General features: G+C 60.9%; 1 protein-coding gene across 2 annotated transcripts in view; it reads left to right on the forward strand.

Moving 5' to 3' along the window:
• The first annotated feature begins 5,406 nt into the window (after positions 1–5,406).
• STIM1 (stromal interaction molecule 1) overlaps positions 5,407–22,671 on the forward strand; it is a 73,787-nt gene continuing 56,522 nt past the window's right edge. For both annotated transcript variants that reach the window (XM_069759585.1, XM_069759587.1), the window contains exon 1: positions 5,407–5,783. In XM_069759585.1, the coding sequence (XP_069615686.1) occupies positions 5,675–5,783 (109 nt within the window). In that variant the 5' untranslated portion in view covers positions 5,407–5,674. The remainder of the gene's footprint in view (positions 5,784–22,671) is intronic.

Consider the following 22,671-nt stretch of genomic DNA (forward strand, 5'->3'; position numbering starts at 1 on the left):
CTCCAGTCACCTCCAGAGCTGCACTCACTATTCTGCTGTTACATTGTGTCTTATCCTCCAGTCACCTCCAGAGCTGCACTCACTATTCTGCTGTTACATTGTGTCTTATCCTCCAGTCACCTCCAGAGCTGCACTCACTATTCTGCTGTTACATTGTGTCTTATCCTCCAGTCACCTCCAGAGCTGCACTCACTATTCTGCTGTTACATTGTGTCTTATCCTCCAGTCACCTCCAGAGCTGCACTCACTATTCTGCTGTTACATTGTGTCTTATCCGCCAGTCACCTCCAGAGCTGCAGTCACTATTCTGCTGTTACATTGTGTCTTATCCTCCAGTCACCTCCAGAGCTGCACTCACTATTCTGCTGTTACATTGTGTCTTATCCTCCAGTCACCTCCAGAGCTGCACTCACTATTCTGCTGTTACATTGTCTTATCCTCCAGTCACCTCCAGAGCTGCACTCACTATTCTGCTGTTACAGTGTGTCTTATCCTCCAGTCACCTCCAGAGCTGCACTCACTATTCTGCTGTTACAGTGTGTCTTATCCTCCAGTCCCCTCCAGAGCTGCACTCACTATTCTGCTGTTACATTGTGTCTTATCCTCCAGTCACCTCCAGAGCTGCACTCACTATTCTGCTGTTACATTGTCTTATCCTCCAGTCACCTCCAGAGCTGCACTCACTATTCTGCTGTTACATTGTGTCTTATCCTCCAGTCACCTCCAGAGCTGCACTCACTATTCTGCTGTTACATTGTGTCTTATCCTCCAGTCACCTCCAGAGCTGCACTCACTATTCTGCTGTTACATTGTGTCTTATCCTCCAGTCACCTCCAGAGCTGCACTCACTATTCTGCTGTTACATTGTCTTATCCTCCAGTCACCTCCAGAGCTGCACTCACTATTCTGCTGTTACATTGTGTCTTATCCTCCAGTCACCTCCAGAGCTGCAGTCACTATTCTGCTGTTACATTGTGTCTTATCCTCCAGTCACCTCCAGAGCTGCACTCACTATTCTGCTGTTACATTGTGTCTTATCCTCCAGTCACCTCCAGAGCTGCACTCACTATTCTGCTGTTACATTGTGTCTTATCCTCCAGAGCTGCACTCACTATTCTGCTGTTACATTGTGTCTTATCCTCCAGAGCTGCACTCACTATTCTACTGTTACATCGTGTCTCATCCTCCAGTCACCTCCAGAGCTGCAGTCACTATTCTGCTGTTACATTGTGTCTTATCCTCCAGTCACCTCCAGAGCTACACTCACTATTCTGCTGTTACATCGTGTCTTATCCTCCAGTCACCTCCGGAGCTACACTCACTATTCTGCTGTTACATCGTGTCTTATCCCCCAGTCACCTCCAGAGCTGCAGTCACTATTCTGCTGTTACATTGTGTCTTATCCTCCAGTCACCTCCAGAGCTGCACTCACTATTCTGCTGTTACATTGTGTCTTATCCTCCAGAGCTGCACTCACTATTCTGCTGTTACATTGTGTCTTATCCTCCAGAGCTGCACTCACTATTCTACTGTCACATCGTGTCTTATCCTCCAGTCACCTCCAGAGCTGCAGTCACTATTCTGCTGTTACATCGTGTCTTATCCCCCAGTCACCTCCAGAGCTGCACTCACTATTCTGCTGTTACATTGTGTCTTATCCTCCAGTCACCTCCAGAGCTGCAGTCACTATTCTGCTGTTACATTGTGTCTTATCCTCCAGTCACCTCCAGAGCTGCAGTCACTATTCTGCTGTTACATTGTCTTATCCCCCAGTCACCTCCAGAGCTGCACTCACTATTCTGCTGTTACATTGTGTCTTATCCTCCAGTCCCCTCCAGAGCTGCACTCACTATTCTGCTGTTACATTGTGTCTTATCCTCCAGTCACCTCCAGAGCTGCACTCACTATTCTGCTGTTACATTGTGTCTTATCCTCCAGTCACCTCCAGAGCTGCACTCACTATTCTGCTGTTACATTGTGTCTTATCCTCCAGTCACCTCCAGAGCTGCACTCACTATTCTGCTGTTACATTGTGTCTTATCCTCCAGTCACCTCCAGAGCTGCACTCACTATTCTGCTGTTACATTGTGTCTTATCCTCCAGTCACCTCCAGAGCTGCACTCACTATTCTGCTGTTACATTGTGTCTTATCCTCCAGTCACCTCCAGAGCTGCACTCACTATTCTGCTGTTACATTGTGTCTTATCCTCCAGTCATCTCCAGAGCTGCGGTCACTATTCTGCTGTTACATTGTGTCTTATCCTCCAGAGCTGCACTCACTATTCTGCTGTTACATTGTGTCTTCTCCTCCAGAGCTGCACTCACTATTCTGCTGTTACATTGTGTCTTCTCCTCCAGAGCTGCACTCACTATTCTGCTGTTACATTGTGTCTTCTCCTCCAGTCACCTCCAGAGCTGCACTCACTATTCTGCTGTTACATTGTGTCTTCTCCTCCAGAGCTGCACTCACTATTCTGCTGTTACATCGTGTCCTATCCTCCAGAGCTGCACTCACTATTCTGCTGTTACATTGTGTCTTATCCTCCAGTCACCTCCAGAGCTGCACTCACTATTCTGCTGTTACATTGTGTCTTATCCTCCAGAGCTGCACTCACTATTCTGCTGTTACATCATGTCCTATCCTCCAGAGCTGCACTCACTATTCTGCTGTTACATTGTGTCTTCTCCTCCAGAGCTGCACTCACTATTCTGCTGTTACATCGTGTCCTATCCTCCAGAGCTGCACTCACTATTCTGCTGTTACATTGTGTCTTATCCTCCAGAGCTGCACTCACTATTCTGCTGTTACATTGTGTCTTCTCCTCCAGAGCTGCACTCACTATTCTGCTGTTACATTGTGTCCTATCCTCCAGAGCTGCACTCACTATTCTGCTGTTACATTGTGTCTTATCCTCCAGAGCTGCACTCACTATTCTGCTGTTACATTGTGTCCTATCCTCCAGAGCTGCACTCACTATTCTGCTGTTACATTGTGTCTTATCCTCCAGTCACCTCCAGAGCTGCACTCACTATTCTGCTGTTACATTGTGTCTTATCCTCCAGTCACCTCCAGAGCTGCGGTCACTATTCTGCTGTTACATTGTGTCTTATCCTCCAGAGCTGCACTCACTATTCTGCTGTTACATTGTGTCTTCTCCTCCAGAGCTGCACTCACTATTCTGCTGTTACATTGTGTCCTATCCTCCAGAGCTGCACTCACTATTCTGCTGTTACATTGTGTCCTATCCTCCAGAGCTGCACTCACTATTCTGCTGTTACATTGTGTCTTATCCTCCAGTCACCTCCAGAGCTGCACTCACTATTCTGCTGTTACATTGTGTCTTATCCTCCAGTCACCTCCAGAGCTGCGGTCACTATTCTGCTGTTACATTGTGTCTTATCCTCCAGAGCTGCACTCACTATTCTGCTGTTACATTGTGTCTTCTCCTCCAGAGCTGCACTCACTATTCTGCTGTTACATTGTGTCTTCTCCTCCAGAGCTGCACTCACTATTCTGCTGTTACATTGTGTCTTATCCTCCAGAGCTGCACTCACTATTCTGCTGTTACATTGTGTCCTATCCTCCAGAGCTGCACTCACTATTCTGCTGTTACATTGTGTCTTATCCTCCAGTCACCTCCAGAGCTGCACTCACTATTCTGCTGTTACATTGTGTCTTATCCTCCAGTCACCTCCAGAGCTGCGGTCACTATTCTGCTGTTACATTGTGTCTTATCCTCCAGAGCTGCACTCACTATTCTGCTGTTACATTGTGTCTTCTCCTCCAGAGCTGCACTCACTATTCTGCTGTTACATCGTGTCCTATCCTCCAGAGCTGCACTCACTATTCTGCTGTTACATTGTGTCCTATCCTCCAGTCACCTCCAGAGCTGCACTCACTATTCTGCTGTTACATTGTGTCTTATCCTCCAGTCACCTCCAGAGCTGCGGTCACTATTCTGCTGTTACATTGTGTCTTCTCCTCCAGTCACCTCCAGAGCTGCGGTCACTATTCTGCTGTTACATTGTGTCTTCTCCTCCAGTCACCTCCAGAGCTGCGGTCACTATTCTGCTGTTACATTGTGTCTTCTCCTCCAGAGCTGCACTCACTATTCTGCTGTTACATTGTGTCTTATCCTCCAGAGCTGCACTCACTATTCTGCTGTTACATTGTGTCCTATCCTCCAGAGCTGCGGTCACTATTCTGCTGTTACATTGTGTCTTCTCCTCCAGAGCTGCACTCACTATTCTGCTGTTACATCATGTCCTATCCTCCAGTCACCTCCAGAGCTGCAGTCACTATTCTGCTGTTACATTGTGTCTTATCCTCCAGAGCTGCAGTCACTATTCTGCTGTTACATTGTGTCTTCTCCTCCAGAGCTGCACTCACTATTCTGCTGTTACATTGTGTCTTATCCTCCAGTCACCTCCAGAGCTGCACTCACTATTCTGCTGTTACATTGTGTCTTATCCTCCAGTCACCCCCAGAGCTGCACTCACTATTCTGCTGTTACATTGTGTCTTATCCTCCAGTCACCTCCAGAGCTGCACTCACTATTCTGCTGTTACATTGTGTCTTATCCTCCAGTCACCTCCAGAGCTGCACTCACTATTCTGCTGTTACATTGTGTCTTATCCTCCAGTCCCCTCCAGAGCTGCACTCACTATTCTGCTGTTACATTGTGTCTTATCCTCCAGTCACCTCCAGAGCTGCACTCACTATTCTGCTGTTACATTGTGTCTTCTCCTCCAGAGCTGCACTCACTATTCTGCTGTTACATTGTGTCTTCTCCTCCAGAGCTGCACTCACTATTCTGCTGTTACATCATGTCCTATCCTCCAGTCACCTCCAGAGCTGCAGTCACTATTCTGCTGTTACATTGTGTCTTCTCCTCCAGAGCTGCACTCACTATTCTGCTGTTACATCGTGTCCTATCCTCCAGAGCTGCGCTGGACTATAGTGCGGTAGCACCGTATGCTCTTGGTGGTTGGTGCAGTGTGCGGCTCTGGTCTCCTCCCTGCTTTACCCTGCAGCTCCGCTCATCACACAGTCCTCGCTCTCATCAATAACTGTAAAGACTGGGTGTTTCCTAAGTTTCTCCATGCCCCGCCTACTTTAGGCCCCGCCTTCTTTAGACCCCGCCTTCTCCCGGCCCCGCCCTGTGGTCTCATTGTGGCTCCATGACGCGGCTTTGTAGTGCAGGAAACTCCCCTCAGCTCACGATTGCTTTATTGGTAAACCACGCCTTCCATGAATGTCTCCGCCTATCTCATTACTATTCATGATTGTCCCGCCCAATTTTTTTTTTCCGTGTTCCCGATGCCGCCGTCAGTCTCGTTCTCGCCCCGCCCTTGTCCCGCCCTCTGCGCTCTCGGCGCCGTGACGTCAGTTTCCGTCCTGCGCCTGTCAGTGTGGGGGCGGAGCCTGTAGTGACGGCGGTGGTCGCGGTGCGGAGGTGCCGGAGTGAGGCGCGGACCGGCCGTGACTGTCCATAGAGCCCTGCGGACGGCGCCCCCCGGGATGTGAGTGCTATGGACTGGCCCCTGTGGATTGCGCCGGGCATGGGAGCTGCACAGCGCCCTCTGCTGCTCCTCTGAGCGACTGCAGCTCCTACAGCAGAGAAGTGCGAGCTCCGGGGCCCGGACACCGGCGGCGGCGGCAGCATCGCGGGACATGGACGCCTGCTCCCGCCTCGTGCTGTGGGTGCTGTGCGCCTCCTTCCTGCAGCACGGACAGGCGGAGAGACCGACGGGAGCCCCGGCCGAGGAGCCGCTGCACTCAGGTGAGGGAGACCGCGGGGGTGAGGAGAGAGACCGCGGGGGTGAGGAGAGAGAGACCGCGGGGGTGAGGGGAGAGAGACCGCGGGGGTGAGGGGAGAGAGACCGCGGGGGTGAGGAGAGAGAGACTGCGGGGGTGAGGAGAAAGAGACCGCGGGGGTGAGGGGAGAGAGACCGCGGGGGTGAGGAGAGAGAGACCGCGGGGGTGAGGAGAGAGAGACCGCGGGGGTGAGGAGAGAGAGACCGCGGGGGTGAGGAGAGAGAGACCGCGGGGGTGAGGAGAGAGAGACCGCGGGGGTGAGGGGAGAGAGACCGCGGGGGTGAGGAGAGAGAGACCGCGGGGGTGAGGGGAGAGAGACCGCGGGGGTGAGGGGAGAGAGACCGCGGGGGTGAGGAGAGAGAGACCGCGGGGGTGAGCAGAGAGAGACCGCGGGGGTGAGGAGAGAGAGACCGCGGGGGTGAGGGGAGAGAGACCGCGGGGGTGAGGGGAGAGAGACCGCGGGGGTGAGGAGAGAGAGACTGCGGGGGTGAGGAGAAAGAGACCGCGGGGGTGAGGGGAGAGAGACCGCGGGGGTGAGGAGAGAGAGACCGCGGGGGTGAGGAGAGAGAGACCGCGGGGGTGAGGAGAGAGAGACCGCGGGGGTGAGGGGAGAGAGACCGCGGGGGTGAGGAGAGAGAGACCGCGGGGGTGAGGAGAGAGAGACCGCGGGGGTGAGGGGAGAGAGACCGCGGGGGTGAGGGGAGAGAGACCGCGGGGGTGAGGAGAGAGAGACCGCGGGGGTGAGGGGAGAGAGACCGCGGGGGTGAGGAGAGAGAGACCGCGGGGGTGAGGAGAGAGAGAGACCGCGGGGGTGAGGAGGAGAGAGAGACCGCGGGGAGGAGGGGAAAGAGACCGCGGGGAGGAGGGGAAAGAGACCGCGGGGGTGAGGAGAGAGAGAGACCGCGGGGGTGAGGGGAGAGAGAGACCGCGGGGGTGAGGGGAGAGAGAGACCGCGGGGGTGAGGGGAGAGAGAGACCGCGGGGGTGAGGGGAGAGAGAGACCGCGGGGGTGAGGGGAGAGAGAGACCGCGGGGGTGAGGAGGAGAGAGACCGCGGGGGTGAGGGGAGAAAGACCGCGGGGAGGAGGGGAAAGAGACCGCGGGGGTGAGGAGAGAGAGACCGCGGGGGTGAGGGGAGAGAGACCGCGGGGGTGAGGGGAGAGAGACCGCGGGGGTGAGGGGAGAGAGACCGCGGGGGTGAGGAGAGAGAGACCGCGGGGGTGAGGAGAGAAAGCGACCGCGGGGGTGAGGGGAGAGAGACCGCGGGGGTGAGGGGAGAGAGACCGCGGGGGTGAGGGGAGAGAGACCGCGGGGGTGAGGAGGAGAGAGACCGCGGGGGTGAGGAGAGAGAGACCGCGGGGGTGAGGGGAGAGAGACCGCGGGGGTGAGGGGAGAGAGACCGCGGGGGTGAGGAGAGAGAGACCGCGGGGGTGAGGAGAGAGAGACCGCGGGGGTGAGGGGAAAGAGACCGAGGGGAGAGAGACCGCGGGGAGGAGGGGAGAGAGACCGCGGGGAGGAGGGGAGAGAGACCGCGGGGGTGAGGGTAGAGAGACCGCGGGGGTGAGGGTAAAGAGACCGCGGGGGTGATGGGAGAGAGACCGCGGGGGTGATGGGAGAGAGACCGCGGGGGTGATGGGGGGGAGAGAGACCGCGGGGGTGAGGGGAGAGAGACCGCGGGGGTGAGGGGGGGAGACCGCGGAGATGAGGAGAGAGACCGCGGGGGTGAGGGGGAGAGAGACCGCGGGGGTGAGGGGAGAGAGACCGCGGGGGTGAGGGGAGAGAGACCGCGAAGGTGAGGTGAGAGAGACCGCGGGAATGAGGGGGGGGGGGAGGCCGCGCGGGTGAGGGGAGAGAGACCGTGGGGATGAGGAGAGAGACCGCTGGGATGAGGAGAGAGACCGCGGGGATGAGGGGGGGGGAGGGTGAGAGGGAGAGAGACCGCGAGGATGAGGAGGGAGAGACCGCGGGGATGAGAAGGGAGAGACAGCGGGGGTGAGGAGGAGAGAGACAGCGGGCAGGAGGGACCGCGGGGATGAGGAGGGCGAGAGACCGGGGGAGGAAGAGGAGAGAGACTGCGGGGATGAGGAGGGGAGAGAGACCGCGGGGGTGAGGAGGAGGGAGAGAGACTGCCGGGGGTGAAGGGAGAGACCGCGGGGGTGAGGAGGAGGGAGAGAGACCGCGGGGATGAGGAGAGAGAGACTGCGGGGTGAGGAGGGACCGCGGGGTGAAGAGAGAATGACTGCGGGGATGAGGGGAGAGAGTCTGCGGGGATGAAGAGGGAGAGAGATCGCCAGGGAGGAGGAGTGAGACCGCGGGGGTGAGGGGAGAGAGACCGCGGGGGTGAGGGGAGAGAGACCGCGGGGGTGAGGGGAGAGAGACCGCGGGGGTGAGGGGGGAGAGACCGCGGGGGTGAGGGGGGAGACCGCGGGGGTGAGGGGGGAGACCGCGGGGATGAGGGGAGAGAGACCGCGGAGATGAGGAGAGAGACCGCGGGGGTGAGGGGGAGAGAGACCGCGGGGGTGAGGGGGAGAGAGACCGCGAAGGTGAGGGGAGAGAGACCGCGAAGGTGAGGGGAGAGAGACCGCGGGGGTGAGGGGAGAGAGACCGCGGGAATGAGGGGGGGGGAGGCCGCGGGGGTGAGGGGAGAGAGACCGTGGGGATGAGGAGAGAGACCGCGGGGGTGAGGAGGAGAGAGAGACCGCGGGGAGGAGGGGAAAGAGACCGCGGGGAGGAGGGGAAAGAGACCGCGGGGGTGAGGAGAGAGAGAGACCGCGGGGGTGAGGGGAGAGAGAGACCGCGGGGGTGAGGGGAGAGAGAGACCGCGGGGGTGAGGGGAGAGAGAGACCGCGGGGGTGAGGGGAGAGAGAGACCGCGGGGGTGAGGGGAGAGAGAGACCGCGGGGGTGAGGAGGAGAGAGACCGCGGGGGTGAGGGGAGAAAGACCGCGGGGAGGAGGGGAAAGAGACCGCGGGGGTGAGGAGAGAGAGACCGCGGGGGTGAGGGGAGAGAGACCGCGGGGGTGAGGGGAGAGAGACCGCGGGGGTGAGGGGAGAGAGACCGCGGGGGTGAGGGGAGAGAGACCGCGGGGGTGAGGGGAGAGAGAGACCGCGGGGGTGAGGGGAGAGAGAGACCGCGGGGGTGAGGAGGAGAGAGACCGCGGGGGTGAGGGGAGAAAGACCGCGGGGAGGAGGGGAAAGAGACCGCGGGGGTGAGGAGAGAGAGACCGCGGGGGTGAGGGGAGAGAGACCGCGGGGGTGAGGGGAGAGAGACCGCGGGGGTGAGGGGAGAGAGACCGCGGGGGTGAGGGGAGAGAGACCGCTGGGATGAGGAGAGAGACCGCGGGGATGAGGGGGGGGGAGGGTGAGGGGGAGAGAGACCGCGAGGATGAGGAGGGAGAGACCGCGGGGATGAGAAGGGAGAGACAGCGGGGGTGAGGAGGAGAGAGACAGCGGGGAGGAGGGACCGCGGGGGTGAGGGGGGAGAGAGACCGCGGGATGAGAAGGGAGAGACAGCGGGGGTGAGGAGGAGAGAGACAGCGGGCAGGAGGGACCGCGGGGATGAGGAGGGCGAGAGACCGGGGGAGGAAGAGGAGAGAGACTGCGGGGATGAGGAGGGGAGAGAGACCGCGGGGGTGAGGAGGAGGGAGAGAGACTGCCGGGGGTGAAGGGAGAGACCGCGGGGGTGAGGAGGAGGGAGAGAGACCGCGGGGATGAGGAGAGAGAGACTGCGGGGTGAGGAGGGACCGCGGGGTGAAGAGAGAATGACTGCGGGGATGAGGGGAGAGAGTCTGCGGGGATGAAGAGGGAGAGAGATCGCCAGGGAGGAGGAGTGAGACCGCGGGGGTGAGGGGAGAGAGACCGCGGGGGTGAGGGGAGAGAGACCGCGGGGGTGAGGGGAGAGAGACCGCGGGGGTGAGGGGGGAGAGACCGCGGGGGTGAGGGGGGAGACCGCGGGGGTGAGGGGGGAGACCGCGGGGATGAGGGGAGAGAGACCGCGGAGATGAGGAGAGAGACCGCGGGGGTGAGGGGGAGAGAGACCGCGGGGGTGAGGGGGAGAGAGACCGCGAAGGTGAGGGGAGAGAGACCGCGAAGGTGAGGGGAGAGAGACCGCGGGGGTGAGGGGAGAGAGACCGCGGGAATGAGGGGGGGGGGAGGCCGCGGGGGTGAGGGGAGAGAGACCGTGGGGATGAGGAGAGAGACCGCGGGGGTGAGGAGGAGAGAGAGACCGCGGGGAGGAGGGGAAAGAGACCGCGGGGAGGAGGGGAAAGAGACCGCGGGGGTGAGGAGAGAGAGAGACCGCGGGGGTGAGGGGAGAGAGAGACCGCGGGGGTGAGGGGAGAGAGAGACCGCGGGGGTGAGGGGAGAGAGAGACCGCGGGGGTGAGGGGAGAGAGAGACCGCGGGGGTGAGGAGGAGAGAGACCGCGGGGGTGAGGGGAGAAAGACCGCGGGGAGGAGGGGAAAGAGACCGCGGGGGTGAGGAGAGAGAGACCGCGGGGGTGAGGGGAGAGAGACCGCGGGGGTGAGGGGAGAGAGACCGCGGGGGTGAGGGGAGAGAGACCGCGGGGGTGAGGAGAGAGAGACCGCGGGGGTGAGGAGAGAAAGCGACCGCGGGGGTGAGGGGAGAGAGACCGCGGGGGTGAGGGGAGAGAGACCGCGGGGGTGAGGGGAGAGAGACCGCGGGGGTGAGGAGGAGAGAGACCGCGGGGGTGAGGAGAGAGAGACCGCGGGGGTGAGGGGAGAGAGACCGCGGGGGTGAGGGGAGAGAGACCGCGGGGGTGAGGAGAGAGAGACCGCGGGGGTGAGGAGAGAGAGACCGCGGGGGTGAGGGGAAAGAGACCGAGGGGAGAGAGACCGCGGGGAGGAGGGGAGAGAGACCGCGGGGAGGAGAGGAGAGAGACCGCGGGGGTGAGGGTAGAGAGACCGCGGGGGTGAGGGGAGAGAGACCGCGGGGGTGAGGGTAGAGAGACCGCGGGGGTGAGGGTAAAGAGACCGCGGGGGTGATGGGAGAGAGACCGCGGGGGTGATGGGGGGGAGAGAGACCGCGGGGGTGAGGGGAGAGAGACCGCGGGGGTGAGGGGGGGAGACCGCGGAGATGAGGAGAGAGACCGCGGGGGTGAGGGGGAGAGAGACCGCGGGGGTGAGGGGAGAGAGACCGCGGGGGTGAGGGGAGAGAGACCGCGAAGGTGAGGGGAGAGAGACCGCGGGAATGAGGGGGGGGGGGAGGCCGCGCGGGTGAGGGGAGAGAGACCGTGGGGATGAGGAGAGAGACCGCTGGGATGAGGAGAGAGACCGCGGGGATGAGGGGGGGGGAGGGTGAGGGGGAGAGAGACCGCGAGGATGAGGAGGGAGAGACCGCGGGGATGAGAAGGGAGAGACAGCGGGGGTGAGGAGGAGAGAGACAGCGGGGAGGAGGGACCGCGGGGGTGAGGGGGGAGAGAGACCGCGGGATGAGAAGGGAGAGACAGCGGGGGTGAGGAGGAGAGAGACAGCGGGCAGGAGGGACCGCGGGGATGAGGAGGGCGAGAGACCGGGGGAGGAAGAGGAGAGAGACTGCGGGGATGAGGAGGGGAGAGAGACCGCGGGGGTGAGGAGGAGGGAGAGAGACTGCCGGGGGTGAAGGGAGAGACCGCGGGGGTGAGGAGGAGGGAGAGAGACCGCGGGGATGAGGAGAGAGAGACTGCGGGGTGAGGAGGGACCGCGGGGTGAAGAGAGAATGACTGCGGGGATGAGGGGAGAGAGTCTGCGGGGATGAAGAGGGAGAGAGATCGCCAGGGAGGAGGAGTGAGACCGCGGGGGTGAGGGGAGAGAGACCGCGGGGGTGAGGGGAGAGAGACCGCGGGGGTGAGGGGAGAGAGACCGCGGGGGTGAGGGGGGAGAGACCGCGGGGGTGAGGGGGGAGACCGCGGGGGTGAGGGGGGAGACCGCGGGGATGAGGGGAGAGAGACCGCGGAGATGAGGAGAGAGACCGCGGGGGTGAGGGGGAGAGAGACCGCGAAGGTGAGGGGAGAGAGACCGCGAAGGTGAGGGGAGAGAGACCGCGGGGGTGAGGGGAGAGAGACCGCGGGAATGAGGGGGGGGGAGGCCGCGGGGGTGAGGGGAGAGAGACCGTGGGGATGAGGAGAGAGACCGCGGGGGTGAGGAGGAGAGAGAGACCGCGGGGAGGAGGGGAAAGAGACCGCGGGGAGGAGGGGAAAGAGACCGCGGGGGTGAGGAGAGAGAGAGACCGCGGGGGTGAGGGGAGAGAGAGACCGCGGGGGTGAGGGGAGAGAGAGACCGCGGGGGTGAGGGGAGAGAGAGACCGCGGGGGTGAGGGGAGAGAGAGACCGCGGGGGTGAGGGGAGAGAGAGACCGCGGGGGTGAGGAGGAGAGAGACCGCGGGGGTGAGGGGAGAAAGACCGCGGGGAGGAGGGGAAAGAGACCGCGGGGGTGAGGAGAGAGAGACCGCGGGGGTGAGGGGAGAGAGACCGCGGGGGTGAGGGGAGAGAGACCGCGGGGGTGAGGGGAGAGAGACCGCGGGGGTGAGGGGAGAGAGACCGCGGGGGTGAGGAGAGAGAGACCGCGGGGGTGAGGAGAGAAAGCGACCGCGGGGGTGAGGGGAGAGAGACCGCGGGGGTGAGGGGAGAGAGACCGCGGGGGTGAGGAGGAGAGAGACCGCGGGGGTGAGGAGAGAGAGACCGCGGGGGTGAGGGGAGAGAGACCGCGGGGGTGAGGGGAGAGAGACCGCGGGGGTGAGGAGAGAGAGACCGCGGGGGTGAGGAGAGAGAGACCGCGGGGGTGAGGGGAAAGAGACCGAGGGGAGAGAGACCGCGGGGAGGAGGGGAGAGAGACCGCGGGGAGGAGGGTAGAGAGACCGCGGGGGTGAGGGTAGAGAGACCGCGGGGGTGAGGGGAGAGAGACCGCGGGGGTGAGGGTAGAGAGACCGCGGGGGTGAGGGTAAAGAGACCGCGGGGGTGATGGGAGAGAGACCGCGGGGGTGATGGGGGGGAGAGAGACCGCGGGGGTGAGGGGAGAGAGACCGCGGGGGTGAGGGGGGGAGACCGCGGAGATGAGGAGAGAGACCGCGGGGGTGAGGGGGAGAGAGACCGCGGGGGTGAGGGGAGAGAGACCGCGGGGGTGAGGGGAGAGAGACCGCGAAGGTGAGGGGAGAGAGACCGCGGGAATGAGGGGGGGGGGGAGGCCGCGCGGGTGAGGGGAGAGAGACCGTGGGGATGAGGAGAGAGACCGCTGGGATGAGGAGAGAGACCGCGGGGATGAGGGGGGGGGGAGGGTGAGGGGGAGAGAGACCGCGAGGATGAGGAGGGAGAGACCGCGGGGATGAGAAGGGAGAGACAGCGGGGGTGAGGAGGAGAGAGACAGCGGGGAGGAGGGACCGCGGGGGTGAGGGGGGAGAGAGACCGCGGGATTAGAAGGGAGAGACAGCGGGGGTGAGGAGGAGAGAGACAGCGGGCAGGAGGGACCGCGGGGATGAGGAGGGCGAGAGACCGGGGGAGGAAGAGGAGAGAGACTGCGGGGATGAGGAGGGGAGAGAGACCGCGGGGGTGAGGAGGAGGGAGAGAGACTGCCGGGGGTGAAGGGAGAGACCGCGGGGGTGAGGAGGAGGGAGAGAGACCGCGGGGATGAGGAGAGAGAGACTGCGGGGTGAGGAGGGACCGCGGGGTGAAGAGAGAATGACTGCGGGGATGAGGGGAGAGAGTCTGCGGGGATGAAGAGGGAGAGAGATCGCCAGGGAGGAGGAGTGAGACCGCGGGGGTGAGGGGAGAGAGACCGCGGGGGTGAGGGGAGAGAGACCGCGGGGGTGAGGGGGGAGAGACCGCGGGGGTGAGGGGGGAGACCGCGGGGGTGAGGGGGGAGACCGCGGGGATGAGGGGAGAGAGACCGCGGAGATGAGGAGAGAGACCGCGGGGGTGAGGGGGAGAGAGACCGCGGGGGTGAGGGGGAGAGAGACCGCGAAGGTGAGGGGAGAGAGACCGCGAAGGTGAGGGGAGAGAGACCGCGGGGGTGAGGGGAGAGAGACCGCGGGAATGAGGGGGGGGGAGGCCGCGGGGGTGAGGGGAGAGAGACCGTGGGGATGAGGAGAGAGACCGCGGGGATGAGGAGAGAGATCGCGGGGATGAGGGGGGGGGGAGGGTGAGGGGGGAGAGAGACCGCGAGGATGAGGAGGGAGAGACCGCGGGGATGAGAAGGGAGAGACAGCGGGGGTGAGGAGGAGAGAGACAGCGGGGAGGAGGGACCGCGGGGGTGAGGGGGGAGAGAGACCGCGGGGATGAGAAGGGAGAGACAGCGGGGGTGAGGAGGAGAGAGACAGCGGGGAGGAGGGACCGCGGGGATGAGGAGGGCGAGAGACCGGGGGAGGAAGAGGAGAGAGACTGCGGGGATGAGGAGGGGAGAGAGACCGCGGGGGTGAGGAGGAGGGAGAGAGACTGCCGGGGGTGAAGGGAGAGACCGCGGGGGTGAGGAGGAGGGAGAGAGACCGCGGGGGTGAAGAGAGAATGACCGCGGGGATGAGGAGAGAGAGACTGCGGGGTGAGGAGGGACCGCGGGGTGAAGAGAGAATGACTGCGGGGGTGAGGGGAGAGACCGCGGGAATGAGGGGAGAGAGACTGCGGGGATGAGGAGGGAGAGAGATCGCCAGGGAGGAGGAGTGAGACCGCGGGGGTGAGGGAAGAGAGACCGCGGGGATGAGGGGAGAGAGACCGCGGGGGTGAGGGGAGAGAGACCGCGGGGGTGAGGGGAGAGAGACCGCGGGGGTGAGGGGAGAGAGACCGCGGGGGTGAGGGGAGAGAGACCGCGGGGGTGAGGGGAGAGAGACCGCGGGGGTGAGGGGAAAGAGACCGCGGGGGTGAGGAGAGAAAGACCGCGGGGGTGAGGGGAAAGAGACCGCGGGGATGAGGGGAGAGAGACCGCGGGGAGGAGGGGAAAGAGACCGCGGGGGTGAGGGGAGAGAGACCGCGGGGGTGAGGGGAGAGAGACCGCGGGGGTGAGGGGAGAGAGACCGCGGGGGTGAGGGGAGAGAGACCGCGGGGGTGAGGGGAAAGAGACCGCGGGGGTGAGGGGAAAGAGACCGCGGGGAGGAGGGGAGAGAGACCGCGGGGAGGAGGGGAGAGAGACCGCGGGGGTGAGGGGAGAGAGACCGCGGGGATGAGGGTAAAGAGACCGCGGGGGTGAGGGGAGAGAGACCGCGAGGGTGAGGGGAGAGAGACCGCGGGGGTGAGGGGAAAGAGACCGCGGGGGTGAGGGGAAAGAGACCGCGGGGGTGAGGGGAGAGAGACCGCGGGGGTGAGGGGAGAGAGACCGCGGGGGTGAGGGGAGAGAGACCGCGGGGGTGAGGGGAGAGAGACCGCGGGGGTGAGGGGAGAGAGACCGCGGGGGTGATGGGGGGGAGACCGCGGGGGTGAGGGGAGAGAGACCGTGGGGGTGAGGGGAGAGAGACCGCGGGGGTGAGGGGAGAGAGACCGCGGGGGTGAGGGGAGAGAGACCGCGGGGGTGAGGGGAGAGAGACCGCGGGGGTGAGGGGGAGAGAGACCGCGGGGATGAAGGGAGAGAGACCGTGGGGATGAGGGGAGAGAGACCGCGGAGATGAGGAGAGAGACCGCGGGGGTGAGGGGGAGAGAGACCGCGGGGGTGAGGGGGAGAGAGACCGCGAAGGTGAGGGGAGAGAGACCGCGGGGGTGAGGGGAGAGAGACCGCGGGAATGAGGGGGGGGGGGAGGCCGCGGGGGTGAGGGGAGAGAGACCGTGGGGATGAGGAGAGAGACCGCGGGGATGAGGGGGGGGGTGAGGGGGGAGAGAGACCGCGAGGATGAGGAGGGAGAGACCGCGAGGGTGAGGGGGGGGGAGAGACCGCGGGGATGAGAAGGGAGAGACAGCGGGGGTGAGGAGGAGAGAGACAGCGGGGAGGAGGGACCGCGCGGGATGAGGAGGGCGAGAGACCGGGGGAGGAAGAGGAGAGAGACTGCGGGGATGAGGAGGGGAGAGAGACCGGTGGGGAGAGAGACCGCGGGGGTGAGGAGGAGGGAGAGAGACTGCCGGGGGTGAAGGGAGAGACCGCGGGGGTGAGGAGGAGGAAGAGAGAATGACCGCGGGGATGAGGAGAGAGAGACTGCGGGGTGAGGAGGGACCGCGGGGTGAAGAGAGAATGACTGCGGGGGTGAGGGGAGAGAGACTGCGGGGTGAGGAGGGACCGCGGGGTGAAGAGAGAATGACTGCGGGGGTGAGGGGAGAGACCGCGGGAATGAGGGGAGAGAGACTGCGGGGATGAGGAGGGAGAGAGATCGCCAGGGAGGAGGAGTGAGACCGCGGGGATGAGGGAAGAGAGACCGCGGGATGACGGCAGCCTCGGGCAGACAGGTGGCTTTAATGGAAGACCCGGCCGAGGAGCCCCTGCAGTAGGTTATTAGGGGCTGGAGAGGGCGGACCCCCAAGGACAGACTTGTAGACAGGTGAGATCCTGGTCGGAGAGGGGGGCGTCCTGGACAGTGAGAGCCAGAGACTTCTCCCCTGCTGATAGGAGGGGAGAAAGGAGACCCCCAGATCAGGGGACCGAGAGACAGACTGGGTGAGAGCCTGGCACTGGTGGTCCAGATCTGAAGGGTATGGGGGGGTTGTGGTCTGGGGGGAGGTGGAGTTTTTGGACTTTTGTCAAATAAAATGTGTAACAGAATAGGAATTCCTATTAACCCTTTGTATTTGTACACTCGGTCCCCGTTGCCGCTGCCCCTTCTTGGCCCCCGGCCGTCCCCTTTCTTGGCCCCCGGCCGTCCCCTTTCTTGGCCCCCGGCCGTCCCCTTTCTTGGCCCCCGGCCGTCCCCTTTCTTGGCCCCCGGCCGTGCCCTTTCTTGGCCCCCGGCCGTGCCCTTTCTTGGCCCCCGGCCGTGCCCTTTCTTGGCCCCCGGCCGTGCCCGTTCTTGGCCCCCGGCCGTGCCCGTTCTTGGCCCCCGGCCGTCCCCTTTCTTGGCCCCCGGCCGTCCCCTTTCTTGGCCCCCGGCCGTCCCCTTTCTTGGCCCCCGGCCGTCCCCTTTCATGGCCCCCCCAGTCCCCTCCTGCATTTTTTGACGTTGCAGTATTTAGTATTTAAACAAAACATGAAATTTGATCTTTGCTTTGTTTGATGGAAGCAGAATCAAAACCTCAGAGTGTAGGCGGCGGGGGCCGGTGTCTGCACAGCGCGTCCTACCCTATAATATCCGTGCCCCCCAGTCTGTGTCCTGCCTGCTGACAATCAGGAGGGAGATCTTGGGGGTGTGCCACGGGGCCGGATGCGGGCCTGCGCTGTCTTAGTTTTCCATAGTGGCACCTTAGCGATCACCGATCCTTTTACCCGCCTGTTGAGCGCGTCTCTTGCTTGTCGGGTGACGCGTCCAGTAATTGTGCCCCCATTGCCGCCAAGCTGCAGATCGGCCTCTGGATTTGCTCAGTCAGCAGCCGTCACTTACAGGTGGAGCCAGAAGTTTCCGTCCACTGTATATAAAGACACAGCTGCAGGTTGTTCTCATTATCTGACATGAAATGAGAATAAACCTTTCCCGTTTTAGGTCAGGTAGGATTAACATAATTATTAATATTCACCAAATGCCAGAATAATGAGAGAGAGAGAATGTTTTAAGGCATTTTTATTACTTATTGCAAAGTCATAAGTTTCCATCCACTAAGGTTACTATGCCTTTAAACAATTGTGGGCTGCCCATCAGAGACACCCCTGTGGATAAGTTATAATGCACACCTGAAACACAAGGCTTCTTTGTGTAGCCTCATGGGAAAGTTTCAAGAAATCAGCCAATATAATTGTGTCCTTGCACAAGTCTGGCTCATCCTTGAGTACAATTTCAAGATACCTGAAGGTTCATCTGTACAAGCAAGATGGGAATGTCCAGCCATCATACTGCTCAGGAAGGAGATGGGTTCTGTGTCCCAGAGATGAACGTGCTTTGGTCCAACATGAGCATATCAACCCAAGGACAAAAGCAAAAAGACCTTGTGAAGATGATGGTGGAGGATGGTAAGATTGTGTCAATATCCACAGTGAATCGAGAACTGTATCAACATGGGCTGAAAGGCCACTCTGCCAGGAAGAAGCCATTACTCCAAAAGTAACATGAAAAGGCCAGATTCACCCTGCTGTTGTCTTCGGTCTGGGGAGACCTATTTTGAACTTTGGTATTTTTTGGGGGTGTTCAAGATACGGTTCTGAAACTTGTGGTTGATTGACTTAAATGAGGATGAGTCGGTCGGCCACGGGTTTCAGAGCAGCATCTTGAATATTGAAGTTCAAGGTCGGTCGTTTTTGACCGAAGACAACAGCAGGGTTATTGTCTGTAAATGCACACAGGAACAAAGACCTTAATTTTTGGAGACCTGTCCTGTGATCTGATGAAACTAAAATTGAACTTTTTGGGCATAATGACCATCGTTACGTTTGGAGGAAAAAGGGAGAAGCTTGGAAGCCTAAAAACACCATCTCCACTGTGAAACATGGAGGTGGCAGCATCACGTTGTGGGGTTCTTTTGCTGCAGGAGTGACTGGTTCACTCCACAAAATAGATGGCGTCGTGAGAAAATAAGATTATGTAGCAATACTGAAGCAACATCTCAAGACATCAGCCAGGAAGTGAAAGCTTGGGCGGAAATGGGTCTTCCAAATGGACAATGACCCGAAGCATGCTGCCAACATGGCAACCAAGTGGCTTCAGGATGAGAAGTTCAATGTTTTGAAGCCATCAAAAAGCCCTGATCTCAGTCCTATGGAAAATGTAAAAAGCCGGTGCGAGCAAGGGACCTACAGACCTGGATCAGTGACACCAGTTTTGTCAGGAGGAATGGGCCCAAATTCCGACCAACTATTGTGAGAAGCTTAGCATAACATACAAAAGAACCAGCCACAATTAAACATAATTTTTGAAAATATACGAACTCTAGCATAACATTTTTGAACTTTTTCAAATTCAGTCCTATAGTTCTCAAGGAGGCGAGAATCGCGAAACGCGCGTCGGGGTGAGTGATCGCCTCCAGGACTGAATGTGAATGACTGTGGGTAATTAACCTTTCACTTGAATATTACTTTGTGCAGCGCTTCTATATATCTTTTGTGCGGTACTTATTCCTGATTGCACATGTGAGGTATAGAATTATCTTCGTTTTATATCTATATACATGTCCATTTGGAATTTAATTTTTAGTACTGCTTTATAATCAGCCCTCGATTACGATCACTTTGCGTTTTTTTTTCACTAGGATCACACTATTTCCATACAAATGTAACAGTTATGTAATTTATGGTTGATATGAATTTTTTCTACTTTGTTGATTGCATTTAATAAATGATATTTTTATATACAAAAACTCAAGTTCTCCTATTGTGAGAAGCTTGTGGAAGGAGATCCCCAACGTCTAACCGAAGTCATTCAGTGTAAGGTCAATGGCACCAAATACTAATGAAATGGATGGAAACTTCTGACTTTCCAATAAGTAATAAAAATGCCTTAAAACATTCTCTCTCTCTCATTCTGGCATTTGGTAAATATTAATATTAATATTAATAATTATGTTAATCCTACCTGACCTAAAACAGGAAAGGTTTATTCTCATTTCATGTCAGATATTGAGAGAAACCTGCAGATGTGTCTTTATATACAGTGGACGGAAACTTCTTGTATATATTCTGCTCTTCCTATCACTTCGGGGTTGCTGGCCCTTTAAGACCGTGCGCTCCTTCCTCCTGCTGGCGGGGCCCCTACTTCCTGGGGGGCTGCCGTCCAGTGGGCAAGAAATTACCCCATTCAGTAGTGGCAGTGGGTGTGAATACTTCTGCAACAGGTATCAGTACTTGAGATATTGAAGTGGCCGGTGCCAGATGCCCCCATGGAGGTCACCGACCGATTGTCCACTCGGCCCTAAAAAAAAACACCACTTTAAAGGGATGGGGTCAATGGATTTCTTTAATCATGCGGGAACATTATAAGAAAGCGGTCATGGTACTGGAAATAGGGCGTTAAGTGGAGATCATGGGGGCATCTATGCACCCCAGTAAGCCTAAAATGGCTGATAACAGGGAGTAATAGCTTGTAGGCTCCTGTCCTACAGTCTCCTCCCCCAGTAACGGCTGATACCAGGGAGTAATAGATACATGGCTGTAGTGGCGGCTGTGATGGCGCGCTCCGTTTCCTGTACACAGGACATGTGCTGGTGTAATATCCGGCTGACTCTTGCGGTTTCCTCGCTGTCGTCTGTAGTTTGTTCCTCGGTTGCGTCCGTCCATCATTAAAGGGCCGGTGTCTCCGGAGAGTGAAGCGCAGTCATCGTCCTTTCTTGCCGTCAGTGGATGGGAGCATTGTATGTGCAGAGCTGATCCTCCACAGCTGAGGCTTTGTTACAGTTGTATCTAGTCTAGCCCCAGCTCCTGAGCTGTGCTAATGTTACAGTGTGTCAGTCCGGGATCCACAGATGTTAGTCTACAGTGGACACAGTGTAACAAATCTCAGCTGTGAGAAGTATTGGATCATTGCTCGGCCAACGGATGTCGGAGATTTTCCCTTTACTGACAGCAAGCGGAGATGCTGACACTGAAGTGAAGCAGTGTGCTAGATGATTTGGGGGATCCTCTGCTCCTGGGGGGGCACCCCCACGTTTGGGCCACCACCAAGCACCCATCGTCTGCAACTACCACTCCCATCTGAGGAGGCGATGTGCAGTGATTGCCAGCGCTGTCTGAGTCTGTGGACTCTGCTGTGAGTGGTGCGGCCCCTGATGTCCTGTGCGGCCCCCGATCTCGTCCGCGCCACTGATGTTCTGTGCGGCCCCCGATCTCGTCCAGGTCCCTGCCTCGTGTACGGCCCCTGATATCCTGTGCGGCCCCCAATCTCGTCCGGGCCCCTGCCTCGTGTATGGCCCCTGATGTCCTGTGCGGCCCCCGATCTCGTTCGGGCCCCTGCCTCTTGTGCGGCCCCTGATGTCCTGTGCGGTCCCCGATCTCATGCGGGCCCCTGCCTCATGTATGACCCCTGATGTCCTGTGCGGCCCCCGATCTCGTCCGGGCCCCTGATGTCCTGTGCGGCCCCCGATCTCGTCTGGGCCCCTGATGTCCAGTGCGGCCCCCGATCTCGTCCGGGCCCCTGATGTCCTGTGCGGCCCCCGATCTCGTTCGGGCCCCTGATGTCCGATGCGGCCCCCGATCTCGTTCGGGCCCCTGATGTCCTGTGCGGCCCCCGATCTCGTTCGGGCCCCTGATGTCCTGTGCGGTTCCCGATCTCGTTCGGGCCCCTGATGTCCTGTGCGGCCCCTGATGTCCAGTGCGGCCCCCGATCTCGTCCGGGCCCCTGATGTCCTGTGCGGCCCCCGATCTCGTTCGGGCCCCTGATGTCCGGTGCGGCCCCCGATCTCGTTCGGACCCCTGATGTCCTGTGCGGCCCCTGATGTCCTGTGCGGCCCCTGATGTCCTGTGCGGCCCCTGATGTCCTGTGCGGCCCCCGATCTCGTCCGGGCCCCTGATGTCCTGTGCGGCCCCCGATCTCGTTCGGGCCCCCGATCTCGTTCGGGCCCCCGATCTCGTTCGGGCCCCCGATCTCGTTCGGGCCCCTGATGTCCTGTGCGGCCCCCGATCTCTTGCGGCCCCTGATGTCCTGTGCGGCCCCCGATCTCGTTCGGGCCCCTGATGTCCTGTGCGGTTCCCGATCTCGTTCGGACCCCTGATGTCCTGTGCGGCCCCTGATGTCCTGTGCGGCCCCTGATGTCCTGTGCGGCCCCCGATCTCGATCGGGCCCCTGATGTCCTGTGCGGCCCCCGATCTCGTGCGGCCCCTGATGTCCTGTGCGGCCCCCGATCTCGTGCGGCCCCTGATGTCCTGTGCGGCCCCCGATCTCGTTCGGGCCCCTGATGTCCTGTGCGGTTCCCGATCTCGTTCGGACCCCTGATGTCCTGTGCGGCCCCTGATGTCCTGTGCGGCCCCTGATGTCCTGTGCGGCCCCTGATGTCCTGTGCGGCCCCTGATGTCCTGTGCGGCCCCTGATGTCCTGTGCGGCCCCTGATGTCCTGTGCGGCCCCTGATGTCCTGTGCGGCCCCTGATGTCCTGTGCGGCCCCTGATGTCCTGTGCGGCCCCCGATCTCGTCCGGGCCCCTGATGTCCTGTGCGGCCCCCGATCTCGTCTGGGCCCCTGATGTCCTGTGCGGCCCCCGATCTCGTCCGGGCCCCTGAAGTCCTGTGCGGCCCCCGATCTCGTCCGGGCCCCTGATGTCCTGTGCGGCCCCCGATCTCGTCCGGGCCCCTGATGTCCTGTGCGGCCCCCTGATGTCCTGTGCGGCCCCCTGATGTCCTGTGCGGCCCCCTGATGTCCTGTGCGGCCCCCTGATGTCCTGTGCGGCCCCCGATGTCCTGTGCGGCCCCCGATGTCCTGTGCGGCCCCCGATGTCCTGTGCGGCCCCCGATGTCCTGTGCGGCCCCCGATGTCCTGTGCGGCCCCCGATGTCCTGTGCGGCCCCCGATGTCCTGTGCGGCCCCCGATGTCCTGTGCGGCCCCCGATGTCCTGTGCGGCCCCCGATGTCCTGTGCGGCCCCCGATGTCCTGTGCGGCCCCCGATGTCCTGTGCGGCCCCCGATGTCCTGTGCGGCCCCCGATGTCCTGTGCGGCCCCCGATGTCCTGTGCGGCCCCCGATGTCCTGTGCGGCCCCCGATGTCCTGTGCGGCCCCCGATGTCCTGTGCGGCCCCCGATGTCCTGTGCGGCCCCCGATGTCCTGTGCGGCCCCCGATGTCCTGTGCGGCCCCCGATCTCGTCCGGGCCCCCGATGTCCTGTGCGGCCCCCGATCTCGTCCGGGCCCCCGATGTCCTGTGCGGCTCCCGATCTCGTCCGGGCCCCCGATGTCCTGTG

The sequence above is a fragment of the Ranitomeya imitator genome, chromosome 3 (genome assembly GCF_032444005.1).
Source record: "Ranitomeya imitator isolate aRanImi1 chromosome 3, aRanImi1.pri, whole genome shotgun sequence".
NCBI lineage: Eukaryota > Metazoa > Chordata > Amphibia > Anura > Dendrobatidae > Ranitomeya > Ranitomeya imitator.